The sequence below is a fragment of the Schistocerca americana genome, chromosome 11 (assembly GCF_021461395.2).
Source record: "Schistocerca americana isolate TAMUIC-IGC-003095 chromosome 11, iqSchAmer2.1, whole genome shotgun sequence".
In the NCBI taxonomy this organism is placed as follows: domain Eukaryota; kingdom Metazoa; phylum Arthropoda; class Insecta; order Orthoptera; family Acrididae; genus Schistocerca; species Schistocerca americana.
Window position 1 is genome coordinate 29,091,984 of NC_060129.1, and position 19,286 is coordinate 29,111,269.

The following is a 19,286-nucleotide window of genomic DNA, read 5'->3' on the forward strand; positions in this document are numbered from 1 at the left end:
AAAGTTGTTAGCTTGCAATTATATAAGACGAATAAACAGTGTGTGGACATGTCGCATACTTTGACGTTAAAAGTTGTGGTTGATGCTCGCTAAGGAACATAGCGTATGGTAGAGAGTGTGTCGTGAAGTGCAGTGATCGCGAGGTGCTTTGAGACATGACTTTCTCTCGCAGTCACTTGTTTTTCGTGGTCGCGTCGATAGGGGGCCGGTATCAAACGGAGCGCACGTTGTTGGTCGCACAACGCCATCTAGCAGGGCGGGTATGTCACAAGCATTGATGGATTCACAACGCCATTAGGAGCATCTAGCGCGGATGGTCCGTCTCTCGCTCACGTCCCGCATTAGAGTGGATTGCTTACCTTCAATTCTTTTCTGAAAACTTGTCCACCGGCGTTACACAGCAGTGTTTGTCTTTCAGTTATTGTAATGCTCCAATCGACGGCGATTTTGGTGCGTGTGTTTGAATTGTAAATTTATGTTGCTGTCGTGACACACAGCACAACTAATGTTCAACACCACAACAACGAGCGTATTTTATTTCAGTTGCTATATGGCTCAGCTCCTATTCTACAACTTGGTTTCTCCACTTTATTAATCGATGTCTCTCAACTTCATCGAAGATCATACTTTTCGTAACACCAGAGAATTAGTGACTGTTTTCTCCTCATCAGTCTCCACTTCACTGCCTGTTCTACATGTTTGTGTGATCTCAATATAGTAAACACATTTTTTCTCTATCTACCTCCATTCTGTCCCCCTTCTATCTCCTCTGTTACCTTCCCTCCCTCCTTCCCTCCTCCCCTCTCTCCTTATCTTCCTCTTTGCCCTTTGCACCATTCTTCCTCCCTGTTCTCACCATACCTCCGTCCTCCTCCCCTCCTCCTCCCCTTATTTCAGTCCTCTGTCATTTTTCCTCTCCCAAACCTTCCACCTCCTCTACACCTCTCCCTTCCCCCCTACCTCCTTCCCTCCCTCGCAGCCTCCCTGCCTCCCTTTCTCCCACCCTCCATCCCTCCATCCTCTGTCCTTCGATTCCTTCTGCCTCCTACTCTTCTTTCTCTCCATCTGCTTCTTCCTGCATTACAGCATGCAAAGCTGTTAATGCAAGCTCCACAGTTACTGCACACACATTAGCTGAAAACACATGACTTACTGCACATGCAAGAGTTAATGTGCATGCAGGAGCTACTGTTTATCCAGGAGCTACTGCACATGCAAGACTTACTCTGCACTAGAGATACTGTGCATACAAGAGCTCCTGCACACGCTGTGGTTGCTACATGAGCTAGAATTGCTGAATGTTCCTGCACATTCCAGTGTAGCTCTACATGCGAGTGTTACTGTGTACACAAAAGTCACTCCAAAAACAACAGTTTTTCCACACACAACAGTTACTGAATGCACAAGAGTTGCAGCATGCAAAATGGTAACTGTAAGTATGAGAGTTACTGCATGCATAACAGTTATTGCACACACAATACTTACTGCATGTACAAGAGTTATTGCTTGCACAAGAGTTACTGCATATGCAAGAGTTATTGCGCCCATGAGAGTAACTGCACACACGAAAGTTGCTGCACACACTGGACATACTGTACACACAAGAGTAGAGTTATTGTACATACGAGAGTTACCACATCCACAACCGTTACTGCATGTCCAAGAGTTACTGTGCACAAGGAGTACCATGCATTCAAAGCTTACTCCATGGGATACTGTATCACAAGTATATATCCAGAAGAGGAGTTGATATCACACTATGCATCAGTCTCTGAGTCATCACTTCCACATCACAGAATCTATAAAATCCGTTTTTTTTCTGGATGATAGCAGCAAAGTGACCAACGCAAATTGTGTTTCATTTTCAATGCTTTGGGAATTGACCAATAGTGCATAGGCTTTCGCTTCATTAATACCGATGCTGTAGGGTCTCATATGTTGCCCACAGTAACATACAGACACTTTCGTTACGACATTTAAACATTCACTGTTTCAGTTGATAACCTTTTGTAATCAAGAAACGTATTTTACATCTTAGATTGTAAAACCTTTGTTAAACATATCGCATTTTCTATCTCGTAGTTAGCGTCTACCAAATTTCAAAGTTATAAATCGCCACGAACGCATTCTGTCATTTTGGTATTTCCAGCGCTTTCTATGAACTCCTGACAATTTGGCCATCATTCTGTAACGTCTTGTCTGGCATATGCAGTGTTCGGAAAAACAGTCTGACCAAAATTGTAGGGCAGAAAGACCGCATAAAAAAATAATCTGGGTATACTAACTAGAGGTCGTAGTTGAATATTTACAGCGCTATGCCAGCATGCATGCGGTAATCTGTTTCAACCTTTGTTACAACATACTTGTGTTAGTTTGTGGTCGCTTATTTATTACTTACTTTGACCATTTTAAGACATCTAGAAACATAAAACATGAACATGTGGTTGTCTTTGTTTCTAAAGAAGTGCTGTCTGGAACGTCGGCTGAGTATTATACACGTTTGTGATGTTTCAAGATTTTCTTGATTTCATCCTGGAGACTGGTTAGACTGTGTTTACACATACATTTTGTGTGAATTCTTTCATTTTGAGTGAAGACGACTAGTATGTCAGATTTTAATTGCGTTCCTGTAGCGCCATAAATACGCATTTGCGACCGTGAATTTCTGTACTCAAATTCCTATGTTTCATACTGTTTTTTCGCCCTACACTTTCGGGCAGATTGATATTTCGCAGCCTGTATAATGTTGCGGGATGGTAAACCTTGCTCAACCACCACTACTTAAATTATATACTATTTATGTACGCTACGCATATGTAATTGAATGACTTCCAGCCCGGTCGCCCGCCTATTCGTCACTGCAAAGCCAGCACACGACACACAAATTCACGAAAGCAGCATCTGATCCGCATAATTACACTGTACTGACTGTGGGCACATTTAGACGTTAATCGCAAATGCACATAGTAGTAATGTAGAACCTGAATTTATTTTTCCGTTAATCAACCGTCTCCTGCAACCGACAGAGCATTGTTGCTGCCTCAGCGATTGATTGTTGCTACTAGCACCGCGGAATGGCACTTTTTAACTTTCTCGTGAGTAATGGCAGTTTTCTGAAGTAAATGAAAACAGAAAAGTAAGTCACATGCAAGTGTTCATAATCGAAATCCCTACATGATGCAGCGACTTAATTTTTAATATCTACCCATATGAGAACCGCGTGTATCCCTAAAGTTGCGAGATGAGTATCCATTCCCACATGTGAATCACATTCCCAGCCGCTGGCCAGTTGCACAATTTTAATTTAGGATCCGGAGAGTGCTGTTTCGCACTCCGCACATTCATGGATGACCTAATGTCGCAGCTGATGTTACCCTACAGTCCTGAGAAGGAGGCGATTGTGTGAGAAAATCTTACGGAAAACGCGTAAAGCAATCGTCAAAGATATCTTCAAAATGTTTTATCCAAGTCAGTTAACTCATGTAATACTGTGTTATTATGCTGACCTGGATGACATGCGTTGTGAAGATTATGTGCAGTGGTAAAAGGGAGAACGTATTCACACTCCATGGCTTTGAAGTTTGGAGTGGCTAGAAATATTCCTCTCGATTCAAAAAAGGTCTTAATCGTTTATGTACAATTAGCGGACATGTTGTCACCAGCTATCGCTATTGTAGACGTAACAAAAAAGATGACAGCATCATCTGTTTTGTATCCTTGTGAAATTTATACTCAGTGTGAGAACCGTTTTACGTCGTGGCAATGAGTCCTCTGTTCTCTCTTTGTTTCTATAAACTGCGTTCGTTAAACGGTAACAGATAAATAAACGATCCGTCCAGGGCCTTTACACACTGCACATGAGAGGAGGTAGACTGCATCCAAGTCAACAATTAATTCCCTGAAAAGGCGATGGAAAGAAAAAGAAACTTTTCTCAGCGATATCATTCTGACGTGCCGCTGGGGAGCACCGATCGCGAGAACGATGGCCACCAAAGCTTTATTTTACGGTTCTTGACTGGGTTATACGCTCCTCGTTGTCGTATGTGGGCAAACGCTAACCTTGGACCATGGACCATAGAGATGTTGTAATAGATGGCGCATGCCTCTATCCCTGCCGTGATGGTATTTGAAACCAAATAGATCAGACAGTAGCGGTATCTGTAGCTGGAATCAAGCAATGATTTCAACAACTGATCTCTTTGTTCACTTAACCAAATTTCCCCAAGAGTCGCAGTGTTAGACCGATAACTATCCTTGTTACGTTTGGCCAGGTTGAACGACAGCAAACGTTTCAAACACTGTCCTGACAATTCTTTATTTCCACAAACGAAGGAATTACAGTAATTCGACGATTTCCTGTCCTTGTTGTACTGTGGCTCATTTAGCTGACCGTTTTTACAGGAGACCTAATATCGGTTTGGCGGGAAACATATTTACTCAGGAGTACGTGTGATGTGTTTTATTATGATTTACGAAGTACCATTCGTAATGTCCGATTTTTACATGGAATAGAAGGCTATGAATTTTGCTTAATCGAATAGGGCTATCGATATAATATCGAGATAAGAAGCGGGATGTGCCAGAAAACGTTACTTGTAGAGGAAATTCATAATACTGGGTCAGAGATAAACGTTCTGTTGTGTCAAAAATTTTCAACATTCGTAGAGTCTTATATCTGACGACCGACGTAGCCTACATCCCTACTTTCATCGAAAGAAGGATTTTGGAATATGTCTGCTGCGCAACTTGTGAAGTCATTTGGCTTGAAATTCTCCCTTTGAAAGAGTGCGTCCAAACATTTCTCAGTCCTCCGTTACAGAGAAAACAGTAATCACTTTTGTTTCACGTGTGTTTGTGATGGTCGGCAAGCCCTTGCATCTTAAGCAGTACCGACAACTCACCACCGTTAACCCAGCCCTGGAACGCATACGCAGATGTAGACACCTACTTTAGAAAATTTACGTACGTTCTATACACATCGCATTCCATGATAAACAACCGTGACGTTATGAAATTTTCACTCGCGTCCTGTTTATTACGAGCTACCAAAAGATTCCTCCTGTTATTAAGTTCAATCGTCTAAAAGCGGTATTTTTTGTTCGGCTACAATTGTAATATACAATTTTAACATATAAATGGCGTATAATTAAACGACAATTAGGAACACTGTGGGCTGCAAGCGTAAAACGCACAAACTGCCATCGCTTTGTTTCCACTCTCGACAATGGAACCTCCCAAATTCTGTTGCCCAATTGTTAACGGTGTAGTTGCATTTTCCTCCTTGAAGTAGCGTTGTCGCATCTTGACACATTCTGGCCGCGTATCAAATCAGTATCAAACTTGCCTTGATGTCGTCACACAAGAAATTTATCATTAATATCTGCTTCTACCAAATGTGTTGTCTACTCTCTGGTGTTTTTAAATAGTCCATACTAGAAGACTGTACTAGAAATTGTAGCGAATGGTACATGTACATATTTTCTATAAAAACAATGACCAAATTACAAAAACCGAATTGCTGTACTAGAATTACTGTGCACTACTATAATTTTCCATTTGTCATTAATGCACTGACTTTTACGTAGCGAAGCGTCTCTTGCACTGATAACATTTCTATGAATGATACGTTCTACGACTCTGTTGTTTCGTTGAGACCGATGCTTCGAGGTAAACGTCGAAATTTCCAGCTACTATTAAGGTTTTGGAGCGAATGCAAATATCGTTCTGGAGACAGTATTAAGGGGCTCTCAGTTTAGTCAGTATTGGTAACATAGGAAGCTACATTGTCTTCTTGTCGGAAGAAACTTGTAGCGTCTCTTTATTCTTAACCGTTGCTGCACGTACAATCGCCACGTCACACAGAGTATGTTGCTATTATGCCTTAGGTTCGTAGTGAGACCAGATAAGGAAAAAAGACGCTTCATATCTGAGTATTTAACGTCGTCCTACATTTCTGTGAATGTTATTCACCTCTCACTGTGTGAACTGCTTCGTTTGGGAACTGAAAAAAAAAATAGTTCAAATGGCTCTGAGCACTATGCGACTTAACTTCTGCGGTCATCAGTCGCCTAGAACTAATTAAATCTAACTAAGCTAAGGACATCACACACATCCATGCCCGAGGCAGGATTCGAACCTGCGACCGTAGCGGTCGCTCGGCTCCAGACTGTAGCGCCTAGAACCGCTCGGCCACTCCGGTCGGCTTTGGGAACTGAGGTAACGTCTCTAGTTAGTAATGGCAGAGAACTTTTGCCAACGGCTGACTCTCCGTTTCCAAACCAGAGACACTATCAAATCTGGTCGTCCTTACTAGCCAGGCGATGAAGCGATTTGCCAACTCAGGTAAATCTTGTGTTTCTTTCATTGGTTAGGGGAACAGACTGAAAGAGCACAGTTATGTCTGTCTTAATCCACAGGAAACACACGTGCTTCCGGTTACACTGCAGCTAAGAAAACGCTTCACCTCATCAACGTAATCGCAATGATTCGACGAACAGCCTCTGTAAAAGTTGAAATTATTTCTGCGAGATCTGATCTGCGTGGCCTCTCTGATGACAGAAAATGGAAATCCCCTTTATTATATAAAAGATTGTCTGCATTCCTCGATTTTTTCGTTGAAAACAGTAGTCTAAATATTTTTGCGTAAAACGTTAGGCCAAGTATTATACTTAGTTGAGTCAAGTAGAAAACGACGGAAAATGTTATAAATATGGATCGCTTCCCAGAATTAACTGTTCCCTTCGCTTCAGTTGTGTTACATATATTCAAGTCTCGGGATGGCGTCTATTGCTGTTACATTATGGTGACGTCGTAACATCAACACTCGCGACTCATTTATTATGAACGATACTGCACTGCCAAACATGTTACTCCTATATTCGAGTTCCTCTTATTAAAATCTGAAGAAACATTTTTTTCCATGTTAATGTGTCCCATTTTTGCTGTAGTATACGCCTAATATACCTTGAAAACGCAAACGGCGGACATCTTTCCCATAGGCTTTAACTCTCCCGGTTACAGCTGCCAACTATATAATTGTTAATCTCTTGAACTTCTGATTCAGCAAAAGGATCGCGCGAGCCGTGTAGACGACATGTTTACGTCGCTCTGACACCTTCTTTCCCGAAACGGTGCTCTGTTCTCCTCCACATTCCCGTCGTACATAAAAACAGGAACATAGTCGTCTTGTTGGCAATGTGGGAACACGTAAAGTTATCATTTTTGTAACCTCTCTACAAGTATGCCCCCCATTCTCTGACGTGTCTGAATAGTCGATACCACAAAAGCCATAAAAGAAATAGGTGCGCAACCTATATCTAGACTTAACTGAAAACCGTGCCCCAAGAAGCGTAACTTTGGTCGCTGAATAAAGCACATCCGCACGCTTTAACGGACATGGATAACACTTTGGAACATGCCTTTTGTGAGCAATCTCGATGTTAGGAAAACACCGATAAGTTCGCTGTAACAAGGACAGTTGCACTGCAGAGACATTGTGAGTAAAAATTATGAAGCTCGCAACATGAACGCTTCTTCGGACTAGCAAAACCTATTAAGCATTAATATGTAAACGTGACTACAGAAAAACGGTTCCCGAAAAATTCGTCAGCTGGATCTTGCGTCCCGTGTAAACGTCGTGTCTGTCGTACCGTCCACCTCGCGTGCTCAGTAAATACGAGGAAACTCAGAGGATGTATTGAAAGCTAGTAGCCCACCTTGAAGGAGATCTTGAGGCAAAATTTACCACCTTTCAGTATAGTCAAAACAGGTTTTAAAGCGAATAGTGTTTGCCTCTGTGCGGGAGAAAAACGACGGCTACATGGGTCCATAGAACATTGTCCATGTGTTGTAGGTATATATTGAGATACAAATGTGAGTTAATATCATCGTATTTAACAGACATCACTTCCGAATAACTGAAGACAAGAAAAGTATTTTATTATTGCTCACGATGATAGGAACAATGTCAGTAAAGCTGTTAAACATTTGGTTTGTTTTCAGTGCTTTGGCAAGTCTGTTCTTTCCTTAACACAGATTCTGTGAGGTCTCATATGTTGGCCCATAATAGCGTGACTGCACTCTTGTCACGACATTTATACATTTACTTCATTACTCAAGGACTTTTTGTAATCAAGAAAGGTATTGTACACCTACTTTCATAGCTCCTTTGCTAAACGTATGACATTTTCTTTGGCGTAGTTATTTTCTACTGAATTTTAGTTACATATCGCTAGCAACGCATTCCGTTATTCTGCCGTTTTTAGCACTTTCTGCGAAGGACTAAGTGTACAGGACTCCTAAGAATTCGATCAACATTCTGTCACGCCGCGTCTAGCATATATAGAATGCGGAAACACAATTTGACCAAAAGTATAGGTCACAAAGGCAGCATCAAACGAAAGAATTTGAATACGAAACTAGAGGTCGCATTTGATTATTTATGGTGCTATAGCAGCACGGAACACACTTAAAAGTTTCATTCATTTTGGCCCTTTAAAGACATGAAACATGGAGATGTTATTGTCTTAATCTCTGAAAAAGTACTGTCTGGTACGTCAGCTAAATCCGATGCCCGTGTAAGTGCTACATCAAGTTTATCTTGATTCATCCAAACATCCTGTTTACGAATACATATTCTGCAAATTACTCATCATTTTGAGTAAGGACATCTGTATGTCAGATTTCAATCAGTTTCCTATAGCGCTGAAAATATGTAGTTACGACCCTTAGTTGTCATACACAAATTTCTGTTTTTCATGCTGTCTTTTCCACCCCGGCACTTTGGTCAAATTGTTTTCGCACGCCCTGTATAACGGTGCTGGATGGCAAACCTAGCTCAACTAGCCCTGTTCAAATTATTCACTTTTTACGTACGCTACGCATGCCTCATTGAATGACTCCCAGCCCAGTCGTCCGCCTATATTCCGCCACGTCACTGGAAAGCCAGCACGCGATCCACAAAATCGCGAAACCAGCGTCAGATTCGCATAGCGATGCTGTACTGATTGCGAGCACATTCAGACATTAATCGCAAATGCCGATCGTAGGCTACTAATGTAGAAGCTGAGTTTATCTTTCAATCAATTCTCCGTATCCTGCAGACCACAGAGCTCAATGGCTGCATCATCGGTCGATTGTTGCTGTTGCAGCCACGGAATGACGACAGTTAAACTCAGGCTTTATCCGGAGTGATTGGGATTCTATTAAATGAATAAAAACAGTAAGAAGTAACGAACGCAGCAGCTAGCAGTAAAACTGCATGTTTCTGGTGATTTTATGCGATGGCAATTTTAAACGGTAAGTTACGTAGTAGGACTGAGTTAACAGCTATTACACAAACCCAGGTTTAAAGTTACGCCCTCCACCGACAAATTGCCACATTTCATTTTACACGCAGCTGTCTTCAACTACTTCTTATGAATCAGAGTTAACTATGGCTCTAACTCATGACGAAGTTGACTATTACTATTACTACTCTCTTATTTTTCTTAGGTAAAGAATGAGCAAAATGCTCACAGGACACAGCAGTCTTGCGTCTAGCATGCAGTCATCCACGAAACAGTTCTTCCTGCCAGAGCATTACCTGTTGCGGCGCAGAAATGATTTTGTAATTACCTCTACATACAATTCATATGTAACCTCATAAATTGAATATTTAATAAAAGGACTAACCGACTTATGTACTGCGTAGTATGAATGAATGCTGCAACAACGATAAACTAGCGCAAAATAGAAAGACTTAGCTACAGATGTCTGCCATCATAGGGCTGCCGTGACAGCTAAATCGTTCATGAAATCTTAATGGTGACAATCAGTCGGGAAGACAGTGACAAAGCTCTTTCGGCTGCAGGAAACGGAGAATTGACGGAGACATAAATTCGGTTTCTGCATTTCAGGGATCTGCATTTGTGATTGAATGTGCTCAAAATGAGTTCGGTGTCCTCTGATGCTGGTTTGGTGGCTTTCTGTGTCACGTGATGGCCTTCCAGTGACGTGGCGGAGCGGAGGCGGACGACTCGACTGGAAGCCGTTCGGTGATACACGTGTGGCGCACGTGAGAAGAATCGTCATGACGCAAGCAGTGCTGGTTGATCGAGGTTTGCCCTGCAGCACCATTATATTCGCCTGTAGTGAAGTGACAGCCTGATGTGCTAAAAACGGCACAATGCGGTGGTACACAGTAGGTACGCAACAGGAAATGAGATACGGATGACCAAGGCGCTACAAAATAAGATGAAAAATATATTTATTGATTACAAAAAGCCCTCTAGTAAGCTACTAAATAAATAAATGTAGTGACAAAAATGTGTGTCACATTATTATAGGGCACCATACGTGACCCTACAGAATCGGTGTTAATGAAAAGAAGGACTATGCATCGTTGGTCAATTGCCAAAGTATTGAAAATGAAACAAAACTGATAACTGTATTGGTCACATTGTTCCCATGATACTGAGTAATGACGAAACACTTTTATAGCGTCTGTGATTTCGAAATGACGACAAAGAGACTGTTAAATACGGTGATATTAACTCCTGTTTGTATCTCGATATGTATCTAAAATACATGGATAATAATCTATGTAACCAAGTAGCTCTCGTTTTATATCTCAAACACAGGCAAACACTATTCTACTTATTAACGGTTTTGACTATACTGAAAGTTGGTAAATTTCGCCTCAAGGCCTTAATCAAGTCGGGCTGCTAGACTTTAATACCTGCTGCGACGTTACATGTATTTACTGAGCGACGTGAGGTGACGGTACGACAGATACGACGTTTACGTGGGACACAACATTCGCATGACGAAAATTCCGGAAACCGTTTTCTCCAGTCATATTAACATGTTAAACTGTAATCGGTTTTGTTAGTCCCAACTAGCGTCCATGTTGCGAGATTCATGATTCTCAGTCGCATGGTCTCTACAGTGCCACTGTCCTCGGTGTTCCGAATTTTCATCAGTGTTTTCCTAATATACAAATAATGGAGAGTATGGATTTCCAACGGACGCCAGTGAAATACTAAGGATGATGATGATGATGACGATGATAATGGTGATGATTATGATGATAATGAGATTGCACATAAAGGGATGTTCAAAACTATTATCCACATCCGTTAAAGCGTTCGAAACAGCTTTCCTGAGCGACCGGAATTACGCTAGTTGTGGAACGACAAGCGAGGCATCGCTGGTGCAAGAGTATTCCGTCCAAAAGTTGAGGCGTGTAGGAATGCTCAGAAAACTTCTGAGCGAGTAAAGACACATTCATACAGCTGTGCACAGAGTTTGAGGATATTTTGTCATCGGACACTGGAAGTGTGGGGGAGCCTTTGCCAATGAGTGAGTGGGTGACTGTGGGTACAGCTTTGAGTTTGTAAACCTAGAAAAACAAGAGTCTGCAAGACCGCTCAATGGGTAGAGCGAATTTGTACCCAGTTCGGTCCTTGAACTTCTCTTATGTACATATTGCCTTTGTCTTTCCCTAGTATAGAATATATTACATATTTACTTCATATTCTTGCAGTGAGCGTACCACGCTCGTATTTACTTCTCCTTTCTCTGTTTATGTAATATATTTCATTAACTATATAATTTCATAAATTGACTGCTAAGGTGTTTTATTATTCTGTTCTGGTGCCGGCGTGTCACAGGGTATGATGAACTCTAACCTCTTGTCGCCTAAGGGAATTTTAGTGGCCATGCCAAGAGAGTGCGCAGATTACTTGCTGAAGACTGTATTTTCATGCATTTGACTTTTTTCCATATTTATTTTATCATTTTTACATAATTATGTTAGCTTCGTGTTCTCATGTACATCATTTTTTTTTTTTTGTACATAAAATCGCTACAACAGCATACAGGATTACATATTGTATCTTAACCATTTCGTTTTAACGGTTTAGATTTAACTTCAGGCACATTTTCATTTGTTGCATTCTATCACTGTAGTAGCTTATGCATCCGTTAAGCCAATTGTAAATTTTACTTACTGCATTCTTCGTTCATTGCATATTGTGCTGTAATGTAAATCATGAATATGAGTAGGCTTTGGCTGCTGTTCATCAGTGTGTTGTGAACAATAGCGCTGTTAACAAGATTACTCTATCCACACTATGGCCTAGTTTACACCATATTTTAAATACACTGATGGAAAAAATAACAATACAAAGAAAATTTATGTAGAGTAATGGCATTTCGGGAATGTATTTGTTTGCCAAACACATTTAAGTGATTAACATTTCAAGATCATAGATTGATGCAAGCGCGAGATAAGACACAGCAAATATGAAATGGTGGTACATTAATAACCGGTGTAACCGCCAGGATCTTGATTCCCAGAATGCAAACGTGCATGGATTGTCTTGTACAGGTGGGGGATGTCAGTTTGTGGAATGGAATTAATGCTGGTTGCAGATGATGCTGGACTTTTCATCTGATGATGTCAAATATGTGTTCGACTGGATACAGATCTAGTGGTTGAGCAGGTCAGGGAAGCCTGTTGACAGTGTACAGACCATGTTGGGTTACAATGTAGGCGAGCATTATGCTGTTGCATAACGTACCTTAGAATGTTGTTCATGAATGGCAGTACAGCAGCTCGTATCACCAGACTGACGTAAAATTTCGCAGTCAGGGTGCTTGGAATAACCACGAAAGTGCTCCTGCTGTCATAGCAAATCGCACCCCAGACCATAGCTCCAGATGTAGGTCCAGTGTGTCCAGCACACAGATAGGTCATCACTAACACCGAGGCACAACCAACTTTCATCAGAAAGTACGGCAGACCTCAGCCCTGCACTCCGTTGTGCTCTCGCGCGACACTACTGAACTTGCCAGTGGCAGTAGTTTGATTTCAGTCGGCTGCACACTACAGGTTGGCCGACTCGCAGCTGTCCTTAAAGTAATTGATTTGTAACAGTTTGTTATGTCACTGTGAGCCCAGTTGCTACTCAGATTACTGCTGCAGATGCAGTACGGTTCATCAGAGCCGCATGCAGAGCAGAAGTGTCTCTCCTCTCTGTCGTTCTGAGCCCGGTTTTCTTCCGACTGTACATTCTCATGACGACTGGTGCCTGTAATAATGCACAGTGCCTTTATTCCTGCCAAATATTTCATAAGTATCGCAGCTTGTCATAGCCCTATTACAAGACCTCATTCAAATTCAGTGAGGTGTTGATAAGGGAGTCTTTATAGCTTTAAAGGCATTCTTGACTAACATCCCCACGCTACGTCCAATCTCAAGGATAAAAAACACTGACGACCGTTAAAGCGTGTATTTAAAGTGAACCTAGTCTGCATATTCATAGTGGCACTACTAGCGCCACACAGATGCGACTCACGCGAAATTTGAATAGACATCATATCTCAGATGTAGAATCACGCCTCTCAACTTCCATTTATGTCGCACAACTCCTTCTTGTTTTATTGATTTTCCCCCGTCAGTGTGTATGCAACGATGCTAAGCTGATTTATTTTGTGATCGTGCTACTAAGGCTTCATTATGCTAAGACATGTTTTAAAACATTCATGCCTTCTCGTATTTAAGCCCATGTTTTCCAAAAGTGTGCCAGTAGTAATTTTCAATGTCGTCTATTTTATTTATCAAAAGGTAAATAGACTTTTACACTATTTGTTTTCGGTTCATTTAAATTTTTACAATTTTTGCTTTAAAATGTAAAGTAAAGTGTCTCTATACTGGAGGTTGAAGTTCTTGGCATTGTATGTAAGTAATGTACATGAAATACTATGTAAACTGTCTATCGCGATAAATAATTTTCTGATGACATTCTGTATTTAATTGTGAGTAATTTAATTGTAATAAATGGTCACACTTAGGAAAAATGTAAGAAATAGGTGTTATGTAAAAGCCAGGGTGCTTTTGAATGAAACGAAAATGGCTCTGGAAATGGAAGAGGTGGCAAGGGCGAATTGGCGCGCTACCTAGAGCAAGTGCGGAGAGTAAGTCACACAGTCTGTGGCAGCGGTGATTGAGGCAACACCCTTGTGGAGCAGGACAAGCTTTGAATGCCAATTTACAATTGGTACAGTATTTTACTTTTGCACAGCGTGAACCATTAATTTAAACTGTGTTTTGTTAAAGAATAATAATTCGTGAACTTTAAAAAAACTGGGTTACTTTCAAGTGTTTGATTAATCTTTCCTGTTTTATAGACTTATGAAGTGTCAAGCTAATATAAAGAGGCAACATTTAAATTGTTTTTGTGTAAAAAGTTGTCTTAGTTGTTTCGCTGAAAGGCACAATGAGATTTTTAGTTAAGAGTACTAATACGTCCTCTTGGGTAAAATATTCCTCAGGAGGGCGTCGTTATCAGGAGAACGAAAACTGGCGTTCTACGGATCGGAGCGTGGAATGTCAGACACCTTAATCGGGCAGGTAGGTTGAAAATTTTAAAAAAGGAAATGGATAGGTTAAAGTCAGATATATTGGGAATTCGTGAAGTTCGGTTGCAGGAGGAACAAGACTTGTGGTCAGGGGAATACAGGGTTATAAATACAAAATCAAATAGGGGTAATGCAGGAGTAGGTTTAATAATGAATAAAAAAAATAGCACTGGTAAGCTACTGCGAACAGCATAGTTTACGCAGTATTGTGGCCAAGATAGACACAAAGCCCAAACCTACCACAGTAGCCGGCCGAAGTGGCCGTGCGGTTAAAGGCGCTGCAGTCTGGAACCGCAAGACCGCTACGGTCGCAGGTTCGAATCCTGCCTCGGGTATGGATGTTTGTGATGTCCTTAGGTTAGTTAGGTTTAACTAGTTCTAAGTTCTAGGGGACTAATGACCTCAGCAGTTGAATCCCATAGTGCTCAGAGCCATTTGAACCTACCACAGTAGTACAAGTTAATATGCCAGCTAGCTTTGCCGATAATGCAGGGATTGAAGAAATGTACGATCAGATAAAAGAAATTATTCAGAAAGTGAAGGGAAACGAGAATTTAATAGTCATGGGGAACTGAATTCCATAGTAGGAAAAGGAAGAGAAGGAAAACTATTCTGTGAATATGGTATGGGGGTAAGGTATCAAAGAGGAAGCCCACGGTAGAATTCTGCACAGAGCAAAACTTGATCGTAACTAACACTTGTTTCAAGACTCATGAAAGAACGTTGTAGATGCGGAAGAGGCCTAGAGACACTGGAAGGTTTCAGAAATATAATGGCAAGACAGAGATATAGTAACCATGTTTTACATTGTAAGATATTTCCAGGGGCAGATGTGCACTCTGACCACAAGCTATTGGTTATGAACTGTAGATTAAAACTGAAGAAACCGCGAAGAGGTGGGAATTTAAAGAGGTGGGACCTGGATAAGCTGAAACAAGCAGAGGTTGTAGAGAATTTTAAGGAGAACATTAGTGAACGATTGACAAGAACGGGGGAGGGAAACACAGTAGAAGAAGAATAGGTAGCTTTGAGAGATGAAATAGTGAAGGCAGCAGAGGATCGAGCAGGTAAAATGATGAGGGCTAGTAGAAATCCTTGGGTAACTGAAGAAATATTGAATTTAATTGATGAAAGTAGAAAATATAACAATGCAGTAAATGAAGCAGGCGAAAATGAATAAAACGTCTCAAAAATGAGATCGAAAGGATGTGCAAAATAGCTAAGCAGGGATGGCTAGAAGGCAAATGTAAGGATGAAGAGGCATATATCACTTGGAGTAAGATAGATACTGAATACAGGAAAATTACAGAGGCCTTTGGAGAAAAGAGAACCACTTGTATGAATGTCAAGAGCTCAAATGGGAACCCAGTTCTAAGCAAAGAACGGAAAGCAGAAAGGTGGAAGGTGTATATAGGGGGTCTATACAACGGCAATGAACTTGAGGACAATATTGTGGAAATCGAAGAGGATGTAGATGAAGATGAAATGGGAGATCTGATACTGCGTGAAGAGTGACAGAGCAATGAAAGACTTAAGTCAAAACAAGGCCCCGAGTGTAGAAAACATTCCGTTAGAACTACTGATAGCCTTGGGAGAGCCAGCACTGACAAAACTATACCATCTGATGAGCAAGATGTATGAGACAGGCTAATACCCTAAGACGTCAAGAAGAATATAATAATTCCAATCCCAAATAAACAGGTGTTGACACCCGGGCTATGGGTGTGTGCTGTGTGGCACCAATGTCTGTCAACATTGAAATCTACTTGAAGTACCCACGTGGCCGTGTTGGCCGCATTCTGTCTCCCACACCACACATTGAACACCAACCCATTACTCAAGCACAATGTCATCAGGTGTGCAATACATCGTAACTGGGGATTGGCCTGTTATGACATGATGACAAGCACGTCATTTTTGGTGACAGAACTGGTTTGCTACCATACACGCACTCTTCACTAGAGCAGTAGAATGTATGAATATATATTACATACATATGGTGAAAATTGGGGTGTGTGTGTGTGTTTGCAGATGGTACAGTATGACCACTTATCATAGTATATATATAGAAAGGGTGAGTCACCTAACGTTAGCGCTGGATATATTTCGTAAACCACATCAAATACCGACGAACCGATTCCACAGACCGAATGTGAGGAGAGGGGCTAGTGTAATTGTTTATTACAAACCAAGCAAAAATGTACAGAAATACGTTTTTTAACACAAACCTACTTTTTTAAATGGAACCACGTTAGTTTTGTTAGCACATCTGAACATATAAACAAATACGTAATCAGTGCCGTTTGTTGCATTGTAAAATGTTAATTTCATCCGGAGATATTGTAACCTTAAGTTGACGCTTGAGTACCACTCCTCCGCTGTTCGATCGTGTGTATCGCAGAGCACCGAATTACGTAGGGATCCAAAGGGAACGGTGATGGACCTTACGTACAGAAGTATGTGGTATCAGCATGATGGTACTCCTGCACATTCCGCAGTTAACACTAGGCTGACCCATGACAGGCTGTTAGACGGGCGTTTCATAGGACGTGGAGGACGCATAAATAGGCCAGCCCGTTCTCCTGATCTTACACCTCTGGACTTCTTTCTGTGGGGTATGTTAAAGGAGAATGTGTACCGTGATGTGCCTACAACCTCAGAGGATATGAAACAACGTATTGTGGCAGCCTGCAGCGACATTACACCAGATGTACTGCGGCGTGTACGACATTCATTACGCCAGAGATTGCAGTTGTGTGCAGCAAATAATGGCCACCACATTGAACATCTATTGGCCTGACATGTCGGGACACACTCTACTCCACTCCGTAATTGAAAACGGAAACCACGTGTGTACGTGTACCTCACCCCTCATGGTAATGTACATGTGCGTCAGTGAAAAAGACCAATAAAAAGGTGTTAGCATGTAGACGTAATGTGCTGTTCCAGTCTCTTCTGTACCTAAGGTCCATCACCGTTCCCTTCGGATCCCTACGTAATTCGGTGCTCTCCGATACACACGATCGAACAGCGGAGGAGTGATACTCAAGCGTTAAATTCAGGTTACAATATCTCCGGATGTAATTAACATTTTACAATGCAACAAACGGCACTGATTACGTATTTGTTTATATGTTCTGATGTGCTAACAAAACTAACTGGGTTCCATTTAAAAAACGTAGGTTTGTGTTAAAAAACATACTTTCGTGCATTTTTTTATGGTTTGTATTAACCAATTACACTAGCCCCTCTCCTCACGTTCGGTCTGTGGAATCGATTCGTCAGTATTTGATGTGGTTTACGAAATAAATCCAGCGGTACTGTTAGGTGACTCACCGTATATATATATATATATATATATATATATATATATATACTCCTGGAAATGGAAAAAAGAACACATTGACACCGGTGTGTCAGACCCACCATACTTGCTCCGGACACTGCGAGAGGGCTGTACAAGCAATGATCACACGCACGGCACAGCGGACACACCAGGAACCGCGGTGTTGGCCGTCGAATGGCGCTAGCTGCGCAGCATTTGTGCACCGCCGCCGTCAGTGTCAGCCAGTTTGCCGTGGCATACGGAGCTCCATCGCAGTCTTTAACACTGGTAGCATGCCGCGACAGCGTGGACGTGAACCGTATGTGCAGTTGACGGACTTTGAGCGAGGGCGTATAGTGGGCATGCGGGAGGCCGGGTGGACGTACCGCCGAATTGCTCAACACGTGGGGCGTGAGGTCTCCACAGTACATCGATGTCGTTGCCAGTGGTCGGCGGAAGGTGCACGTGCCCGTCGACCTGGGACCGGAGCGCAGCGACGCACGGATGCACGCCAAAACCGTAGGATCCTACGCAGTGCCGTAGGGGACCGCACCGCCACTTCCCAGCAAATTAGGGACACTGTTGCTCCTGGGGTATCGGCGAGGACCATTCGCAACCGTCTCCATGAAGCTAGGCTACGGTCCCGCACACCGTTAGGCCGTCTTCCACTCACGCCCCAACATCGTGCAGCCCGCCTCCAGTGGTGTCGCGACAGGCGTGAATGGAGGGACGAATGGAGACGTGTCGTCTTCAGCGATGAGAGTCGCTTCTGCCTTGGTGCCAATGATGGTCGTATGCGTGTTTGGCGCCGTGCAGGTGAGCGCCACAATCAGGACTGCATACGACCGAGGCACACAGGGCCAACACCCGGCATCATGGTGTGGGGAGCGATCTCCTACACTGGCCGTACACCACTGGTGATCGTCGAGGGGACACTGAATAGTGCACGGTACATCCAAACCGTCATCGAACCCATCGTTCTACCATTCCTAGACCGGCAAGGGAACTTGCTGTTCCAACAGGACAATGCACGTCCGCATGTATCCCGTGCCACCCAACGTGCTCTAGAAGGTGTAGGTCAACTACCCTGGCCAGCAAGATCTCCGGATCTGTCCCCCATTGAGCATGTTTAGGACTGGATGAAGCGTCGTCTTACGCGGTCTGCACGTCCAGCACGAACGCTGGTCCAACTGAGGCGCCAGGTGGAAATGGCATGGCAAGCCGTTCCACAGGACTACATCCAGCATCTCTACGATCGTCTCCATGGGAGAATAGCAGCCTGCATTGCTGCGAAAGGTGGATATACACTGTACTAGTGCCGACATTGTGCATGCTCTGTTGCCTGTGTCTATGTGCCTGTGGTTCTGTCAGTGTGATCATGTGATGTATCTGACCCCAGGAATGTGTCAATAAAGTTTCCCCTTCCTGGGACAATGAATTCACGGTGTTCTTATTTCAATTTCCAGGATTATATATATATATATATATATATATATATATATATATATATATATATGTGTGTGTGTGTGTGTGTGTGTGTGTGTGTGTGTGTGTGTGT

The 19,286-nt window shown here is 42.3% G+C and overlaps 1 protein-coding gene across 1 annotated transcript in view; it reads right to left on the bottom strand.

The window, feature by feature from the left end:
• Positions 1–1,045: 1,045 nt before the first annotated feature.
• LOC124553987 (zinc finger protein 227-like) overlaps positions 1,046–19,286 on the bottom strand; it is a 186,390-nt gene continuing 168,149 nt past the window's right edge. The window contains exon 9 of the mRNA XM_047128011.1: positions 1,046–1,134. Coding sequence (XP_046983967.1) covers positions 1,046–1,134 — 89 coding nt within the window. The remainder of the gene's footprint in view (positions 1,135–19,286) is intronic.